The 16,706-nt window shown below is 61.6% G+C and overlaps 9 protein-coding genes across 9 annotated transcripts; 5 read left to right on the forward strand and 4 right to left on the reverse strand.

Annotated features, from left to right (window-relative positions):
- Nucleotides 1–378: 378 nt before the first annotated feature.
- RHTO_08053 (uncharacterized protein) lies at nt 379–2,106 on the forward strand (the record flags this gene model as incomplete). The annotated part of the gene is made up of 1 exon (XM_016421707.1): nt 379–2,106. One exon carries the CDS (start codon nt 379–381, stop codon nt 2,104–2,106), a length of 1,728 nt encoding a protein of 575 aa, XP_016273819.1.
- A 366-nt stretch (nt 2,107–2,472) lies between these two features.
- RHTO_08054 (uncharacterized protein) lies at nt 2,473–3,641 on the reverse strand (the record flags this gene model as incomplete). Its single annotated transcript, XM_016421708.1, has 3 exons — nt 2,473–2,688; nt 2,752–3,005; nt 3,059–3,641. The coding sequence occupies 3 exons, from the start codon at nt 3,639–3,641 to the stop codon at nt 2,473–2,475; spliced, it is 1,053 nt and encodes a 350-aa protein (XP_016273820.1).
- Nucleotides 3,642–3,695: 54 nt separating this feature from the next.
- On the reverse strand, nt 3,696–4,094 carry RHTO_08055 (TFIIH basal transcription factor complex TTD-A subunit; the record flags this gene model as incomplete). Its single annotated transcript, XM_016421709.1, has 4 exons — nt 3,696–3,755; nt 3,816–3,942; nt 3,999–4,014; nt 4,076–4,094. The coding sequence occupies 4 exons, from the start codon at nt 4,092–4,094 to the stop codon at nt 3,696–3,698; spliced, it is 222 nt and encodes a 73-aa protein (XP_016273821.1).
- A 160-nt stretch (nt 4,095–4,254) lies between these two features.
- Nucleotides 4,255–4,977, reverse strand: RHTO_08056 (cyclic-nucleotide phosphodiesterase; the record flags this gene model as incomplete). The annotated part of the gene is made up of 3 exons (XM_016421710.1): nt 4,255–4,799; nt 4,858–4,902; nt 4,974–4,977. The coding sequence occupies 3 exons, from the start codon at nt 4,975–4,977 to the stop codon at nt 4,255–4,257; spliced, it is 594 nt and encodes a 197-aa protein (XP_016273822.1).
- A 132-nt stretch (nt 4,978–5,109) lies between these two features.
- On the forward strand, nt 5,110–6,218 carry RHTO_08057 (GCN5-related N-acetyltransferase (GNAT); the record flags this gene model as incomplete). The annotated part of the gene is made up of 3 exons (XM_016421711.1): nt 5,110–5,461; nt 5,520–5,725; nt 5,793–6,218. 3 exons carry the CDS (start codon nt 5,110–5,112, stop codon nt 6,216–6,218), a joined length of 984 nt encoding a protein of 327 aa, XP_016273823.1.
- Nucleotides 6,219–6,615: 397 nt separating this feature from the next.
- RHTO_08058 (Rgp1 family protein) lies at nt 6,616–10,290 on the forward strand (the record flags this gene model as incomplete). Its single annotated transcript, XM_016421712.1, has 8 exons — nt 6,616–7,483; nt 7,541–8,404; nt 8,467–8,688; nt 8,744–8,869; nt 8,931–9,203; nt 9,262–9,389; nt 9,447–10,189; nt 10,248–10,290. The coding sequence occupies 8 exons, from the start codon at nt 6,616–6,618 to the stop codon at nt 10,288–10,290; spliced, it is 3,267 nt and encodes a 1,088-aa protein (XP_016273824.1).
- A 177-nt stretch (nt 10,291–10,467) lies between these two features.
- On the reverse strand, nt 10,468–12,242 carry RHTO_08059 (chitin deacetylase, carbohydrate esterase family 4 protein; the record flags this gene model as incomplete). Its single annotated transcript, XM_016421713.1, has 5 exons — nt 10,468–10,760; nt 10,820–11,168; nt 11,224–11,750; nt 11,810–11,916; nt 12,022–12,242. 5 exons carry the CDS (start codon nt 12,240–12,242, stop codon nt 10,468–10,470), a joined length of 1,497 nt encoding a protein of 498 aa, XP_016273825.1.
- Nucleotides 12,243–12,787: 545 nt separating this feature from the next.
- Nucleotides 12,788–13,297, forward strand: RHTO_08060 (uncharacterized protein; the record flags this gene model as incomplete). Its single annotated transcript, XM_016421714.1, has 2 exons — nt 12,788–12,828; nt 12,886–13,297. The coding sequence occupies 2 exons, from the start codon at nt 12,788–12,790 to the stop codon at nt 13,295–13,297; spliced, it is 453 nt and encodes a 150-aa protein (XP_016273826.1).
- A 282-nt stretch (nt 13,298–13,579) lies between these two features.
- RHTO_08061 (Zn(2)-C6 fungal-type transcription factor) lies at nt 13,580–16,562 on the forward strand (the record flags this gene model as incomplete). Its single annotated transcript, XM_016421715.1, has 13 exons — nt 13,580–13,770; nt 13,843–13,924; nt 13,989–14,197; nt 14,259–14,344; nt 14,403–14,579; nt 14,635–14,861; nt 14,920–15,122; nt 15,186–15,316; nt 15,374–15,501; nt 15,605–15,788; nt 15,849–15,858; nt 15,914–16,215; nt 16,270–16,562. The coding sequence occupies 13 exons, from the start codon at nt 13,580–13,582 to the stop codon at nt 16,560–16,562; spliced, it is 2,223 nt and encodes a 740-aa protein (XP_016273827.1).
- Between the last annotated feature and the right edge of the window lie 144 nt (nt 16,563–16,706).

The following is a 16,706-nucleotide window of genomic DNA, read 5'->3' on the forward strand; positions in this document are numbered from 1 at the left end:
GACGCCGTCACGATGAGAGGACGAGGATGAGGCTCTCGCACTCCCAGACTCGCAATTCTCGCTGCGAGCTCTGCTGCTTGGCGATCCTCGTTTAGACAGGCCCAAAGACACCGTGCCTGCGACTAGAAACTGCCCCCGACTTGCAAAAGTCAATTTGGCCGGGGTTCGTCTTTCACGCAGGACCGCTCTTTACCTCGAACTGCTCACTTCGCACGCTCGGGACACTCGCTGGCTGCTCAGACTGCTCAAACACACTCACAGCAACCCAACGAGATAGCTCGGGACTCGCCAGGTGCGCTCACTCGTCTTCTACACCGCTCTGCTCTTCCTCATCACTTCGAGCTGACTCGCGATGACACAGCGCTGCAGCGCGCCGCGATGCCGCCGTGGAACGCGGTAAACAGGTTGCAGACATCCCACGACTCCGCGCACCCGCACAACGCCGCCGCCAGCTCTTCGAAATCCTTCCCCGCTCCCGCCCTCCCTCACACGCCGGACCCGACACCTCCCTCGTCCGTCCCTACTTCCATCCCCAACTCGCCCGAGTACGTCGAGGCAGACTTGAAAGGCAGGCACCACCGCGGCGGAAGCATGGACAGGGTCAATCACGGTGGTCCCGCCAAGCCAGGGAGAGCTTCGCGCTCGCCGCAAAAAAGGAGGGCAGTCGCTCCCGTCGGGTACATCGACTCATTTGACGATTTCTCCGACCCGCCTGAATCCGCGTTAAGCGCGGTGCACGATCCCGTCGGCTTTCCCTCGTTCCGAACGAACGGCTGGACGCAGCAGTCTCCGTCCTCCGACGTCGAGGAGGACAGCGTCAGGTTCGGTCCAACCACGAGGAAGACGACGACTACGACCACAACGACCCTGCGCACCGAGCGCCGCCAGATTCGCTACTCCTTCCCCTCCGCCTTGCATGCTCACGAAGAGACCCGCTCGGACGCCTCCACGCCACGGCCGCGGACCCGCTCGCACACCAGCCGCCCGCATGTATCCTTCGCTCCATCCTTCACGCGCTCGTCGAGTACCGGATCATCGAGGACTCGCTCGCCCTCAGGCCTTCACCGCCGTGCGGGCGGAACAGCAGGCGTCCGCCAATCTCGTCGCTCCCTCGGCGTGTCGGAGTACATTCAGCACAGGCCCTCGTCGAACACGTTCCCTCGTTCGGCATCTGCGCCTTTCTTGCACGCGCCGCCCTCGACTCCCGCCACCTCATCCCCCTTCTTCCGCCGTTCCTCGCTTGCCTCCGCCTCTAGCTTCGCTGTCGAGCGCCGCACGACCAGACGTGAGCGCGATGACAGCGCTGAGCATGCGATCGCCAAAGCCCTGTCAGACTCGACGCTCCCCTTCTTCCGCCCCGTCTTCCAGAGTCTCGCCTTCTTCGTCGTCTCGGCCATCGCCGCGATCACCGTCTCTGCCGTCCTCGCCACCTCGTTCAGCTTGACGTTCTATGACGACTGCTCGCGCCGCGTCGGGCACGTCCAGCGCTCGCTCGGCGGAAGCATTGAAGGTGTCCGTGCGGGAATGGGTCGCATGATCGGCAACGCGAAGGGCGCGCTTGACTTGGCAGTCAAGGCTGCGGGCGCCAGTAAGGGTATGGGCGGAAGGCACGACACGCCGCACGGAGACGACAGTGGCAGGACGGCGATGCCGACGGTCGAGGAGCAGCCGGACAGCGATGGCGAGCCTGTCAAGCGTCGCAAGTCGAGGCGCAGGACGAGGCAGACTGAGGCGGAGCCATCGGCCGGCTGGGCGTTCAAGGCGTCGCCACCCCCGCCCGCTCCGCTTGGAACGCCAGGCTCGCGCGAGGAAGGCGAGCTTGCAGATGCAGCCGGTTGGGGAACAGACGATGACGCCCTTCCCTTCGACGTCCCTCACCCGACTCCTCGCCACTCTCGCCCCGCTTCGCCACACCGCTCGCGCCAGGCTAGCGGGACCGCCTCCGCCTCGACTCTTCCCCCTCGTCCGCCTCTCGCCTTTCTCATTCCTTCGATCCTCTTCGCACTCGTCTTCGCCTTTGCGAGGGTCGTCGCTGAGGTCTGGAAGGGCAAGAACGCAGGATCGCACGGTCCGTCTCGTCCGTCGTGGCAAGGCGCGAGGGCGTGAGCTGGACTTCACAAAGGCGCCGTCGAGGCGCATAGGCTTGTTGCATACTCTCTCGTCGTCCCTCCCCATACACGAATGTTCAGTTTGCGCACATACACCTCTCTTCCTCTCATTCGTACGATACCACCTGCTGTCTATACCTTCCTTCGCCTGTCAGTTCCCTCCCCCTCACTCTGTTGATGTCTTTCTTCTTCGCTCGCTCATCTGTCCCTCCCTCTCGTCTCGCTCGTGTAGATCGCTTGACGGTTTCCTCCTCTCCTCACTTGCATTGCTTGAGAATCGTACATCGCTTCCTCCGTCTCCCCAGAATTCAGGAGAGCACGAGTGGAGCACATTGCGATGCAAACGATTGAAGCGCCAAGCCGCTTACAAGAACCCGCCTCCTCCAAACTTCCCGCCCAAGCCTTTCGCGTTTCTGATCGCATTCGCCCGCTGGTGGTCATCCATGAGCCTTCCTCCGACGCCCATGTCGCGGTCGCGGTCCCAGATGGCTGTCGGTGCGCGGTCGTCGTCGGCATCTTTGCCTTTAGACTTTGACGACTTGGAGTGTTGGTCGACGAGGGACTGGTTGCGCGCCGATTTCTGCGCGGGGGGTCATTGTTACTTCAGCCAGGTGTTAACGACGTTAGAGAAAGCGCTGCGCACGTTGTACCGCTCGACCTCATCCTTGAGATGTTGGTCCCGCATCCTCTTCCTCCGCGCATCGTCCGTCTCGTCCTCCGCCGGCGCGTTCTCCGCCCGCCGCTTCTTGCCCATCATCTCGTCCGCCAGCCGTTGTTGTCGCTCGGCGGGAGTCTCGGTCCACAGGTTGACATCGGAGGAGGAATTCTTGGTCGAGGCGGACTGGGCGGCTTTGCCGGTTGCGAAGCCGCGAGACTTGAGCTTTGTCGTATCGATCGCTGTGAGGGAGGAATCAGAGAGGCTTTCACAAGATTGGGAGGGAACAACGCACAGCTGAGCAAGTCCATCTCCTTTGGCGGGACAAGCATCCATTCCTCCCGCTGCAACTTCTTGCCCTCCTTTGCCTGCCGCTCCTTCTCCTTCTCCCGCTCCTCGCGCTCCCTGAACAGCCTCGCACCTTCGTTGTCGTCGTTGCTCGCTCCCGCCGGCAACGGCATCGGTCCCACCGAATCGTCCTCCTCGTCGCTGGCAGGTCCGTAGACAGCAAAGTCGCCATACGGGTCGATGACGACCGCTTTTCCTCCTACCATGCCAGGTGGTCGACTTGGCCCGACGGGCGGGGACGGCGACGACCGTCGTCTCGCGGCGAGGTGAGGCGGAAGCTGAGGACCCGCCTGAGCAGACGGCAACTGCGGCCCAGCGGTGCTCCTTGGCCCCGCATCCCGCTCAGCAGCCAGTTCGGGCGGGAGTGACGGACCGTAGTCATCGTCCGAGTCGTCTGCGGCGGCGGGAACGAGAGGTGGAGCGGGTCCGGCTGATGAGGATGAGGAAGGGAGAGAGGGCCCGATGGAGGCTGCTTCGGGCGACGCTCGCGGGCGAGCAAGGTGCGGTGGTAGCTCTGGACCGATTCCCATGGCAGAACAGCGAGATCGAGTGGATGGAAGAGTACAACAAGTGGTGACGGAAGTCTACTGATCCTCGACGGCGAGCGGGTTCCAGTGGTTCGCTTCGAGCGCCTCTTCCAGTTCCTGCAAGTCCATCAGTCAGCTCTGTCGGCCCAGCAAAGCGCAAGGAGCGAGGCGACTCACGTCCTTGACCCGCTCGACAGCGTCCGGCGAGATGAGGACGTGCGTCTCGTCAAGGTCTGCGATAATGAAGCGATGCCGGCCTGCCTTCTCGTCGAGCTGCAGGAGGATTTGCTTGACGGCGGGGTCGCTGGAGAGCGAGGTGTGAGCCAGAGAGACGGTTGCGACTCCAGAGGGGGTACTCACCAAGTGACCAGGACGCCTGGGCAGCCGTGAACGAGGATATGAGCGACGTCTGCGCAGTCAAAAAGCGTCGTACATACCGCGGGTAGCCTTCACCATCGTCTCATGGGAGAGCGAGCAGTTGCAGAGTGAAGGGAAGGAGGGAGAGAGGGGAAATGACCAGCCCGCCGAGCTATTGCTTGCTTGGGGGCATAGGGGACAAACGCGCAACAAGATGCTGTATTCACGAAACATTGCGAGAGGGCGGAGAAACGGGCGACTACAGCGGCACCCTGCCGACCAGCTTCCATTCCTCGGGCTTGCCCTCGCACATCCAGACCTGCACCTCCTTGACCTCGATTCCTTCCTGTCCCTTCAGCGCATGCCATCCACCTTCAATCGTCCGCATCGTCCCGTCCTCCACCAGTCGTTGAACGATGTCCTTCGCCCGTCGTTTCTCATTGTCCACGCCATACATCAGCGAGTGGTGCGGGAAATAATCGTCTTCCGGCTGTCGTACCGCAACTTCAGGCAACAAAGCATCTCGAACTGCCTTTCGCAAGGCGAGGAGCGGCTCGTCGGGCGAGATCTTGGCGAAGAGGTACTGGAAGAAGTTCTGTTCGTCCGCCTTGGTACCGAGTTCGCGGAAGGATAGCCGGAGGGGAGGTCGGTGGGTTGTTCGCCAGGTTGCGATGGCAGAAGAGAGCGAGTCGAGAACGCTTGAGACGGGGGCGGAGGATGGAATGCCTGAAAGGAGGGTGACATGGGGACCAAACTTCAGGGCGTCAAACTCGTTTGCGAGGTCGTTGATAAGGCCGCCGAGGTCTGTACGAAGAGAAGACGTCGACACCGAGTCTACAGCGAGCAAGAGGAATGCACACACCTTCGACCTCATCGTCGTGGAAGGGTGAGAGCCAGAGTGCAAGACCTGCGAACGTGCCGGCAGAGACTGTGAGCCTATCAGCAGGCTTCAATCACCATCTCGACGAGCGCGCTTACCCATCTGAGCTGTCGCGGAGCGTCGAAGTGATGAGGAGGAGACAAAGAAGCAACTTGGCCCTCTCCCACGACCCACCCTCCGCTAGAACGCCTGGCTCGTTCTCGAGGCGACTGTAGCACGGCCTAGAAGGCCAGCATGACCATCGCACCTGCCCCCGTCGCGCTCTTCTCGCACGACAATCACTCCCCACTTCTCGACCTCCTCCGACCACATCTCCCTCGCTCGCTCCCGCTGTATTCGACGCTGCAGACCCCCGGACAGCCTATCGCAGTCTATGCCACCTTTCCGCCTGGCGCAGAAGCAGGAGGCGAGGAAGGACGACGGCGGATTCCCTGGCTCATCCTCGCAGACCTCGGCAACCAGCTGCGCTTCTTCTGCTCATACGAAGCGAAGACGGCGCTGAGTGAAGCGGAGAGGTCGGAAGGCGAAGAGCTGGTCGGAAGGGCGCTGCGGCTGTACCTGCTGGAGCATCACGGAGGTCGAGATCGTGCGATTCACTCCTTTACGCCGGGTCTGTTGGATGCTGATAGCTCGCACACATTCAGGTATAAGCATCGGAGCGATACCGGACATCTGGACATCCTGCATCGAGCGCTTCTTCAACACCAAGCCTTTCTCAAACTCGGAAATCCACTACCTTCTGCCGCACGATGTTGCCGAGTCTTTACCGGTCAACGGATCGACGAAAGGAGGTATTGTGTTACCTGGAGGCGTGGTCGAGACTCAGGGAAGGGAGGAAGACGTAGCAGAGGTGAGTTCACGTCTCCTTCGAACGCTGTTTCCTCACGTCCCAATGTCTTAAACATCCAACCTCGTAGATTCTCTCAACATCCGAAGTACCACATCCTCCGGCTTACATCGCGACCCGGCTGCCTTACACCACCGTCCTACGCTCCGTCGACAGTTCCACGGCTTCTTCCACCGACTCTACAGCCGTATCGACCCCCTCTTCCATCCTTGCTCATTGCACAACACACCGCGACGGATCCATCGGCACCCTTCATGTCTCCTCTTCACATCGCCAGCGCGGCCTCGGCGCTCTCGTCCTTCGCACACGGATATCTCGCATGTTCTCCCCCGCCGAGGCGCCACGACATGTCGAGCCGGAGTGGCGGAGCGCCGCAGCGTTCTGCTACGTGCATGCGGACAATCTAGCCAGCAATGCGTTGATGCGGAAGGTTGGGATGCGGAAGAGCGATTGGGAGGTCTGGTGGGCGCGGGTGAAGCTGCCACTCGAGGCATAGGCGACGAATAGACTCAGGAGGCGTAGACATACCTATTTCAGCTTCAGGTATACACCGCTTGCGTAGACGAGCGCATCAGACGCCGTCGAACCCAGCGAGGAGGGTCTCCTGCCTTGCCGCGCCCGCTGAAAGCCGAGCGAGACGCTCCACTTTGCTTTTCAGACTGCTCTCGCTACACTGCAACGCCCAGCAAGTCCTACGAAGCGAGTTGTCGGCCACACCTCCTCCTGCCACGCCCAACTCCGCTTCTCTCGCTTCTACACTTCGCTGTTTACGCTTGCGCTTGCTCGAGGGGGTTATTCGAGCTTTACTGAACTAGGACAGTGCGCCTGTTTGCCGTCAGATTGCGCTCGCGCCAAGTTGACTGACCCCTCGTCCTCCCAGGTCGCGAGAGTCGATGGCGCCGCAACCCGGCTTGAGCGTGACAGTCAGTCCGTCCGCGAGCGCCTTCTTCGCAGGAGAGGTCTTCACTGCGACCATCACCTTCCGAAACACGCATCCTCCCGCCCCAGAACCCTCCACCTCGACGACCCCACATCCCTCCTCACCGGCTCAGCGCTCGCCGTACGCTTCACCTGGACACGCGAGGACAGCCTCTTCGGTACAACTGGGCTCATGGCGAACGAGCGCGAGCCAGGCAGGACCCGCACGCGATGCTTGGCCTCGCCAGAACCAGTCGCCTGCATCTCCCCCTTCATTCGGCCGAACAGCGTCGAGCGGACGTGTTTCCCATCCGAGCTTGAGCGCTGCAGCGAGCGCGTCGGCCACGGATCTCGCCTCGCCGCCGACATCGCCGCGCAGACCAGTCTTCTCGAGCACCTCTTCGACCGGGTCTCTTCGTCCGCCTCATCCGACTGCGAGCGGCCCTTCATCTCCTTCCACGTCTTCTTCACCGCCTTCACTACCCACTCGCAAGGGGCTTATCGGCAAGCCTCCAGCGGCACCTCCAACACTCTCACTCGCCGTTCCTCCTTCTCGTGGCGGCGGTCTCTACGGAAACGGTCCTCGACGGCCTGGATTGCTTGGAGGCGGGCATGCGCGAGCACAGAGCGTGGCGGTCAGCTCGCCGGATCTGCTTTTGCACAACGGGCGGGGAGCAGCGAACGGCGAGGCAGGCGGGAGAAACTTCACGGCGCCATCTGGTGCGCCTGAAGGAGGTCGAATGGCAGGAGGACATGCGAAGTCAAGATTTGGAGGCAGCATTGCAGGAGGCGGACTGGCGGGTCAGCGGAGCGAGAACGACTTGCGGGCAGCTGGGCAGCAAGGTGCGCTCCATGCGCGCCGAGTCAACGCGACCTGTCCTGAAGAGCTTTGTTCTGCAGGTCGGGCACCGCCAATTGACGAGGAAAGCTCGCCCATTGACCGACAACAGCCAAACTTTCCCGACGATGCAGCTTTCCCCGTCTCCGAGTCCTCCTCAGCCCCTGCTCCTGCTCACTTTCCTCGAAGACCGACCTTCGGCCATCAGCGCACTCCATCAAATCTTCCCTACGCCGTGAACTCGCGAGCTCGAGTCTCGTCCCTCACGCTCGCTTCCGACGACTCAGACTCCGACTACGACGCCAACGAAGCCAACACGAGCGGGAACGGCTTCTATGGTATGGGACAGAATGACACGATGGAGTCTGTACTGGAGGCGAAGTACTCGCACCATGCGACACAGAAGGCAGGACCCCTCACGAATCGCATTGCCTCGGCTCCTTCCGCCTTCCTCCGACCCGTTCAAGATCGCAACCGCGCGATCTCTTACGGTCACGAACCCGAACCGGCTTCGCCATCCCTTCTGCACCCGCCGAATACGCTCGCCGTGCTCTGGGCTTTCGCGCATCTCGAAGGAACGTTCGAGGTCGACGAATCGCTCATCAAGCCGGCCGAGTTCCTCGAGGTGAAGCGATTACTGGCGGGCGGTACAGGAGGTGTTGGAGTCGGCGGCGGTACGCTGGAAGATAGACGGACAGGCAGCGGCTGGAGAGAGTGGTTGGGCTGGGGAAGAGGCGGCGCGAACCAAGGAGGGAGTGCGGGACCAGGTGGCGGCGCTGGCATGGCGACAGAGGATCCTCGAGGAGCGGCAAGTCTTGAGGAGCGGAAGGACCGCGCGATCAAGGACAGAAGCGTTCCGACGCTGTCTTGCCCGCCGAGCATCCTAGCTGTGGACCTCGTCCTCCAGCCCGGGCAGAGCAAGAGCTGTGAGCTGCGGCGCCTCGTTTCCTTCGCGCAATCTTGCTGACCTTGACGTCGTGACTTGCAGTCACCTTCAGCATCCGCATTCCCGCCGACCTGCCACCCTCGTTCCGCGGCAAGGCGATCAAGTTTAACTACCATCTTGTTGTCGGTTCGAACCGCATCTCGCTCGGTCCGATCTCGCTCAAGCATGAAGCAGACGACGTTCGTCCGGTCCCGAAGGCGCAGGGGAAACCGTCCGTTAGCCGCGTCATGCGAGTACCGATCCGGGTGTACAACCATGTGGGCGGTGAGTGCACACCGCTTGCGCGTGGCAATCTTCTTGCTGACCTACTCGGCTGCAGTGACCGGCGCTCGGCCGTTCTACGACTTGACGAACCCAGTCATCTTCCAGCAAGACGAGGCGATCACGGCGGACGTGCAGGACAAGAAGGAGACGGCAGTCGCGGTGACAAAGCTGCAGCGACCCGGTGAGTTGCAGACTGTCCGTCCGAGTCGCCCTTTCGGTGCGACTGACCGATCGCCTTGCAGACACCGGCAAAGACGACTTCGAATCCTATGCTGTCAACCTGCTCTCCTCCGTCGCCTCGAACTCTCCCGAGATCGTTCAGAACCCGAGTCTTTCGCCAACCCTCGAGGCGACGCGCTCGCCAACGCTGATGGAAGCTCCGCCGTCCCTTCGGCCAGAGATGAGCTCGCATCGCGGCGGTGGCGGCAAAGCGATTGAGGCATTCGGGCTCGATGTCGATGAGGCGGAGGGTTGCAAGGCCGCAGTCGAGATCGTCTCGCGGAACTCGCAAAAAGGTGCGACCCGGACGAAGATGCACGATACTGGACCAAGGCTGACAACCAAGTCGCGCAGTCTCGTACGACATCAACAAGGATGGCTACCAAGTGGCGAGCTTGACACTGGTCAAGTCTGCGTATCGGCTTGGCGAGACGGTGAACGGCTCGATCCTGCTGAACGGCGGAGAGGGACGTGTCTTGCGCGTGCGTACCCCTCGTGTTGAAACCGCACAATCCCGCAGCTCATGCTCGCATCTGCAGGTCTCGGCACGACTCGAGACGCACGAGCTCGTCGAAACATCCATCTCGACCATGCCCGCCCCTCGCATGCGACAGATCACTCGTCGCTTGCACGCCGAACACCACGAGATGACCCTCGACGCCGCACGACTCGGCTTTGCTCTCGCCATCCCCTCTGGCGCCACGCCTGACTTCGGCACGAGTGGCGTCAAGCTGCAGTGGTCCGTTCGGCTTTCCCTCCTCGTCATCCCGCCCTCTCCCGAAGCTTCCGCCGGCGCGACGCCCAACATCACGCCGCGACGACTTGCAGCGGCACTCGGGGCAAGTGGCTCAGGCGGTCGCAGCTCCCCCAACGGCGGGACTTCGACCCCCCCGCGACACGGTCGATCCAAGTCTTTCGCCTACGGCTTTGAGCCCGCGGTTCCTGTCACCCTTCCTCCGCCGCCTCCCATTCCGCCCTCGGGCGCAGCGCACCTCATGCCCGTCCCTCCTCGAGCTGGCGAACCCACACCCGTCCAGCACATCTCGTACCGCGCCGTTCCCGACCTGGGCTACGTACCGGTGCTGTTCTCGAGCGCAATGCCCGAGCCTCCTCCCGCTCCAGGTCCGCTGCAGAAAGCTGCGAGCGGCGCGCATCACAGGCCGACGCCGAGCATGTCGCTCGCTCGAGGACAGCAGAGTCCGTTCGGGAACGGGAGCGCGGTGCTCGTGCCGGCGAAGGTCGAGACGGTCGAATGCTCGATCCCGATCAAGGTGTATCCTGGGTGCGTCCCCGCCTCCCTGGCTCGCGAGAAGCTGGCTAATCGAGCGCTTCCAACGCAGCAACACGCCCTTCCGCCCGACAATCACGGTGTTTGATGCGTAGAACCGCCTCTCGCAATATCAGCATGGCCTGAGTATGTTTAGAACGAGCGAGAATGCACTGCGCGAGTGTCTGCGCCGAGAGAGGGGAGCCGGACGTCCGCGATAGAAACGTGAGAGAGGCGATAGTGAGGACAAGGAAACGAGCGAAGAGGAACAGCCGTCTATCGGAGGACGAGAACTAGAAAAGGTACGCCAGCGCAAGCATCGACGCCGCAAAGAGCCCACCCGCGCCCGCCTTGACCGCCGTCGCGCCGCTCGTATTGCCCGTCTGCTGCGCGTTTGCCGAGCTGCCAGATTTCGACGCCTCCAGGTTCTTGCCCTTGCTGGACCCGCTCGCCGCGCCACTCGTCTGCTGAGCTTCGAGTGCGATGCCTGGAACGAAGCCGGTACCGGTCGCTCCGACGAAGGTCGAGGTGGTTTGGAGGAGTGGGTCCGCGTCGGCTGAAGACGCGTTCGAGGCGGTCTCAATGTCTGCAAGGACGGGACCGTCAGCCGTGAGGCGCGACGAGCGTCGTTCAGATGGTACGCACAGAGCTGTTCTGGCGACTCGCCGAGGCAAGCACCGATAGTCTTGATCTTGAGCTGACCAGCATTGATGACGCCGGGCAAGATGTAGTCAACAGCGAGGTCGACAGACTGCTGGTAAAGGTCGTGCGCAAGGACGATGAATCCGTTCGGCAAGTTCTGCACGGCGTGGGTGAGGAAGTTGTTGAAGGTGTTGTAGACGCCTGTCGCGTTGACGACGCCGCCGCCGATTTGCCAGTCGCGCGTGTCGAAGACTTGGTCCTGGTACTGCGTCCAGATGACCGGTCGGAGGCCCATCTGAAGCGCGATGTAGCGGACGCGGTCGTCGATGTCGCCAAAGGGCGGGCGCATGGTCTGCTCGGTCACAGGTTGTCAGTTGAGCTCTCGAGAGAATGAAAGGCGAACGCACGTTCGGCGAGACACCGGTGATATCGTGGATCACCTTCTTCGTCCACCCAAGCTCGGCGACGATCTCCTCGTTCGACAGCGTCGTCAAGCTCGAGTGCGACCACGTATGGATCGAGAGCTGGTGACCAAGCATGTACTCGGCCTGTACCATCTCAGGTCTCGAAAGTGCGCGCGAGCCGACGATGAAGAAGGTCGACTTCAAGTTCTGCGACTCGAGGAGGTTGAGGAGGCGAGGCGTGTACGGCGAGGGTCCGTCGTCAAACGATGCGCCCCAGTCGTTCTTGTTTGGGCAGTAAGTGATATCGCTCGCTCTCGAGCAACCGCCGCAAGTCCACCAGCAGTTTCCGTCCGCGCCACCATCCTTGATAGCCTGGGCGTTCGTCGCGTTCGCGCAGCCGCCGATGGCGGTGGGGTTGACGCTGGGGATGTTGGAGAGGTCGATCTCGCTCAGCCATTGTTTGACCTCGGGCGAGTCGAGAGGAGGGATTCGGTCGAGTGGAGGGTAGTGAGCCGGGTTGAGCTGGTTGACTGCACAGCGTGGATGTCGGTCAGTCGTAATCGCTCGAGCCTTCGACACGAGGACGCACTCGCAGGCAGGGGAGGAGCACCCTTAACAGGTGGGGTCGCTCCTGCGGCGAAAGTCGTGGGCAACGGCCGCGTCGCCTCTGCCGTCGTTGCGGTACCGATCTTAGATCTGTGATTACGATGAGAAGTCAGCAATAGTTGCGAGTGTATGCTTTCTGCTCCTTGGCGACGAGAACCGTGCGTGCCCGAGAGAGAGGAGAGATGGACGACGCACAGAGATGCGAGCGGGCTGGAAGGCACAGCTCCTCCACCACCCGTCTGCGCAGGACTCCTCGTCGCCGTCGCTGCACCCGTCGCCGTTCGAGTCGCAGCGGCATGCGAAGTCGACGAAGTGGAAGCGGCTTGGCGTTTGGCGAGGTCTGCGTGTGGTGCGACGCGGTGGATCTGCGCCTGAGCGAGAGAGATCGCGAGGGATGCGAGGACGAGCCACTTCATGGCGGAAATGTGTGCTCGTGCGCGGACAAGCCGATGTTTGGTGAGGTAGAATGGGACGAGGATGGCGAGACCAGACGTCGTGCGAGAAGTGGGTCGCACAGGTAGATACCACGGAGCAGTCAGAAGCACAAGCAGAGTCGAACAGGAAGCAAGAGGAAGAGAGAGCGCGACAATGCCAAACGATGGACCCTCGCACTTCGCCAAGGACCAAGAGGACGCGTTCGGGCGTCCCGAGCGCGCCTTTCTCGGTTGGCGAGTGCCGGAGCACAAGCAGGAGACTCCATCGAGACCGCAAGCGCATTGTATCGCGTCCCTGTAGGTGAGGAGTGCCGGTATGGCCTCCTCCTTGTCGCAAACTGATGAGGAGAAACAGGAGCGGGCGAGCCGCTTGGGAGACGCTGCGACACGTCCAGCACAACTCAGCGAGGCTTGTTGAAGCTCTGCAACCTTGTCGCCGTGCGTTCTAGCGAGCAGCCTGTCATGGCGCGCCCCAAGGGTCGCCTGGAGGCGAAGTCGCTCCTCAATCCTGAGCAAATCACATCACCATGCTGAGCCGGGCTGTACACTCGTCAACAGCGCTCAAGAGGTGAGTGGATCATGTCCAGGCCTTCATGAACGCCCGCTGACCGCCCGCCTCTCACAGCGCCCGCTCGACTGTCCCCACCTTCATCCCCTCTCTACGAGCACGAACACGGCCAGCAGCGCAGCTGCTTCTCACGCGAAGATATGCGACACCTCCAGCGGACCCCTCGACTGATCCTCGCTTCCCGCACGACCCCCAACAACCCCTCCGCACGCCGAAACCGCGAAACGCGACCTCAGAGTTCTACCGCAACCTCATTCCTTCGATGCTGCACTGCCTTGCACTCGGTTCAATCGTCTACTACGCCCTCGAGACCGGCTACATGTACTTGTCGCGGGAGAAGCAGGCGGAAGACTTGGGGAAGAAGGTTGAGGAGCTGGAGCGGGAATTGGCGGTCGCGCGGGCAGGACCGGTGGTGGTTGGTTCGGATGGCTTGAAGAGCAGTGGGAAGAGCTGGTGGAAGTTCTGGTAGGGCAGTCAGGCCGGGTTGTCGTGTTGTAACATCTCTTTCGCATTCTCGCTCGGATCTGGCTCGTACTGGGTCTTGTCCAGCCTGGGGCGAACTCGGATGGTACGGTACCTTCACGAGCGAGGCTGTTGCGTCTGCCTATATTCTCGTCGACTGCCCGGGAGGGGACAACTCGTGGTCGGCTACCTGCTCGGGACGCCTTTACTCGAGCGACCGCGTTGCTTCCTTTCCGACACTCTGCACGCTGTCGGAACGCTCGGAACTTGTTGCTACTGCTCGCTTACGATGCTGGACAGCTCACCAGCCGGATCAACGACCGCCGCTACCGCCCACTCCGTCTTCACCTCTCCCGGACCTTCTACCGAGTCGGCATCGCCCAATAACGGCGGGACGAACGCGTATGGGACGGAGAACGGTGGAGTAGGAGGAACAGATGGTCAGGGCGAGCGCAAGAAGCGGAAGAAGAACCCCAGGGCGTGAGTGGTCCCTCCTCCTCACTGCTCGTCCCGACCACGAGGGTTCTGAAGATTCGTCATGCGTGCGTCCAGCTGCGATTACTGTCGTGCTCACAAGCTCAAATGCGAGTACATGCCGGACCGCGACCCACCGTTCTGCTTCGGTTGCCAAAAGGTGCGCCGTCTCCCTCCTTTCGTTTCAGCTCGAGTCGCTCGCTGACCTACATTCCCATTCGTAGCGCGGCCTCACCTGCGAAGCGATCCAACCAGCACGCATGGACGCCCGGAAGAAAGCCAAGCTCGAAGCGCTCGAGATCGGCACGAACGACTTCTCCTTCTCTTCGCCCGCTACCAACGCTTTGCCAGACGCTCCGCTCGTTGAGACTCTGGAGACGGCGTCGCGGCCGTTCACGGGGAGTTTTGCTGGACTTGATATGCTGGCGAAGTGGTACGTCTCCGTCGTCCAGCTGTTTCTTCCGACTTTCTCGCTGACGTTCCGCCTTCTCCAGCGTTGACCGAGTCTCGAAGCGCATGCACGAGCGGGCGACCTCGCCAGAAGACGAAGAAGCAGATACACCAGTCGTGCGAGTCCTCGGTGCGCCACTCCTCCGCCTTGTCCTCCCCCTTCCTCGCTTACCCCTCCCCCTACACAGGCGAAACCTCTCTCACCCACTTCTTCGCACAACTCCAGCCTTCCGAAGACTTGCAAGTTGCTGCGAGACAGTTTGGACTGGCGCATAGGCACGACGGCTCGATACAGACGGGCGGAGGGGGAGGGATGGCGGTACATCGGGCACATGGGGAATTGACGAGCGAACTTGTGCTTGACCGTGCGTACACTCCCCGATCGCATTCCACGCTACTCGCTGACGTTTCACCTGCTAGTGATCCGCTACTACGCCAAACACGTCCAGCCGCTCTTTCCCGTCTACTCGCAAGAAGAACTCGCTTCCTTCGACACCCTCTCGCCCTTCGCCATCCTCAGCATCTGCGCCATCGCCGCGCTGTCAGAGAAGTACCCGTACGAGTTTTTCCATAACGTAAGGGCACATCTCGCGACGGCGGTCGAGATGTTTGATCCGTTCTCGCATTCTTCGCTCGATAACGTACAAGTACGCAAACCTTTTATCGTTACTACATCATAATTGTCGCTGACGAGTGTACGCGTAGGCCATCCTCGTCATGTCGCAAAGCCCCGAACTTCACGGCTCGAACCACGCCATCGCCGGCTCGCGCGTCTTCATGCGCTCCAGTGCCGCAGTCCGGATGTCGCAAGACATCGGTCTGCACCGTCGACCGCCTGCGAACCTCTCGACGGCGGAGCGGAATCGGAGGACGAGGGTATGGATGTGCTGCGTCTTTTCCGATAGCTGGTGCGTCCCTCCGCCCTCTATCGTAGCTCTTTGAGGTACTGACAAGCGACGGCGCGCTCGCAGGTACTCGGCTCGCTCCGGTCAGCCCGGCATCATCGACTTGGACGACTGCTACGACTACCTGTCGGAACCGTTCGACCAAGACCGCCATCTAGTCGAGCAGTTCAAGCTCGCCGTGCTGCTGAAGCGCGCTGGTGCGTACCTTCCTTTGGCCGATGGCAATCAGCTTCGACTGACGAAAGAAGCTGCAGTGCGCGCCCTCAACCGGATGCGACTGGGCCGAACAACGGATCAGCAACTGCGCACGATCCTGACCGACTTCGATGTCTGGCTCGCGCGGATACCCGAGTCGTTGCAGTTCGCCGGATCCGACTCGTCCGTCCAAGCGGGTTACCTGCACGCCTTGCTGTCCTGCTTCGAGGCGAGCCGGAATCTCACGCTCTTCGCCGGCAAAGCCTTTCTGACGTTGTGCTCCTTCGCAGAGCATCTTCCTCCGCCCCTTCGTCAAGCAAGATCGCGACGTACCCTCCGGCATCGCCTTCCGACCTTCGCCTGCTCGCTGGTTCGCCGTCGTCAACCGCACGCAGCTCACAATCGACTGGCTGCTGCAGACGCCGGGCGTGTTGAGTATCTCGCATACGGCTTTCTATGCGCTGACGATGTCGGGTGCGTTCGGCTTCTCTTTGTGATCTCCAGCGACTCGTTGACCTCGATACGTTGCGACAGCGTCCGTCCAGTGCGCTCACTTCCTTTCCCCTACACCTTTGGCACTGCTGATTTACCCCCTGTAGGTTCTTCCAGCACGTCAAGACCGGCGACCTACGCAACCTCAGCGCCCTCGAAGCCGTCAACAAGGGCCTCTTCACCTGGGCTTCGCGCATCAAGGACGGTCCGCTTGCGACTCGTCACAAGGTTCACAAGGTTGCGTTTCTGCTGTGGCAGGCTGCGGCGAGGCGGCACGTCCCCTCGGCTGGGGCGAAGGGGAAGGAGGTGGAGCAGGCGATTCTGGGCGTGTCGAGCGGGCGGGCGACTCGGCAGGCTTCGCCTGTGCCCCTCGCGCCGGCGATGACTACCACGGTGACGGACTCCTCGGGTGCATCTTCATGTCAGCTCGCCATAAAATTCATAGCTGACGCTGCTCGAACAGCTTCCGCTACCATCTCGTCCGCCAACTCCGTCTCGCCCGCTCTTCCCGCGACCACTTTCGCGCAGGAACCACTTCCTTTCGCATCCGCCGACGTCTCTGCAACCTCCTCTCCGCCGACAACCTTCCCAGTCCCTCTCTCGCTTGCCATCCCGCCTCTTCCCCCGACCGAAGGCGCGCTACCAGACTGGCTGCAGACAGAGTGGCAAGGCTGGTGTGACTCGTTGATGACGGACGAGTGGGGCGCGTTATTGCAGGAGGACGGGGAGTGGCCGAGTTTGCCGGGGATGGGTTGAGCGTACGAGAGTAGCGCTCTTCCTTTCGACTGGGCTTCTGCTCCGCAACATCCGAGCAAAGAGTTACTCTTAAGCTCTCAAGCGATCACGGCAAGGCAAGCGAAGTGAGGTCAGTCTTTGGCAGGCTATCTACAATCCTTTGGC

The sequence above is a fragment of the Rhodotorula toruloides genome (genome assembly GCF_000320785.1).
Source record: "Rhodotorula toruloides NP11 unplaced genomic scaffold Scaffold9, whole genome shotgun sequence".
Taxonomy (NCBI): Eukaryota; Fungi; Basidiomycota; class Microbotryomycetes; order Sporidiobolales; family Sporidiobolaceae; genus Rhodotorula; species Rhodotorula toruloides.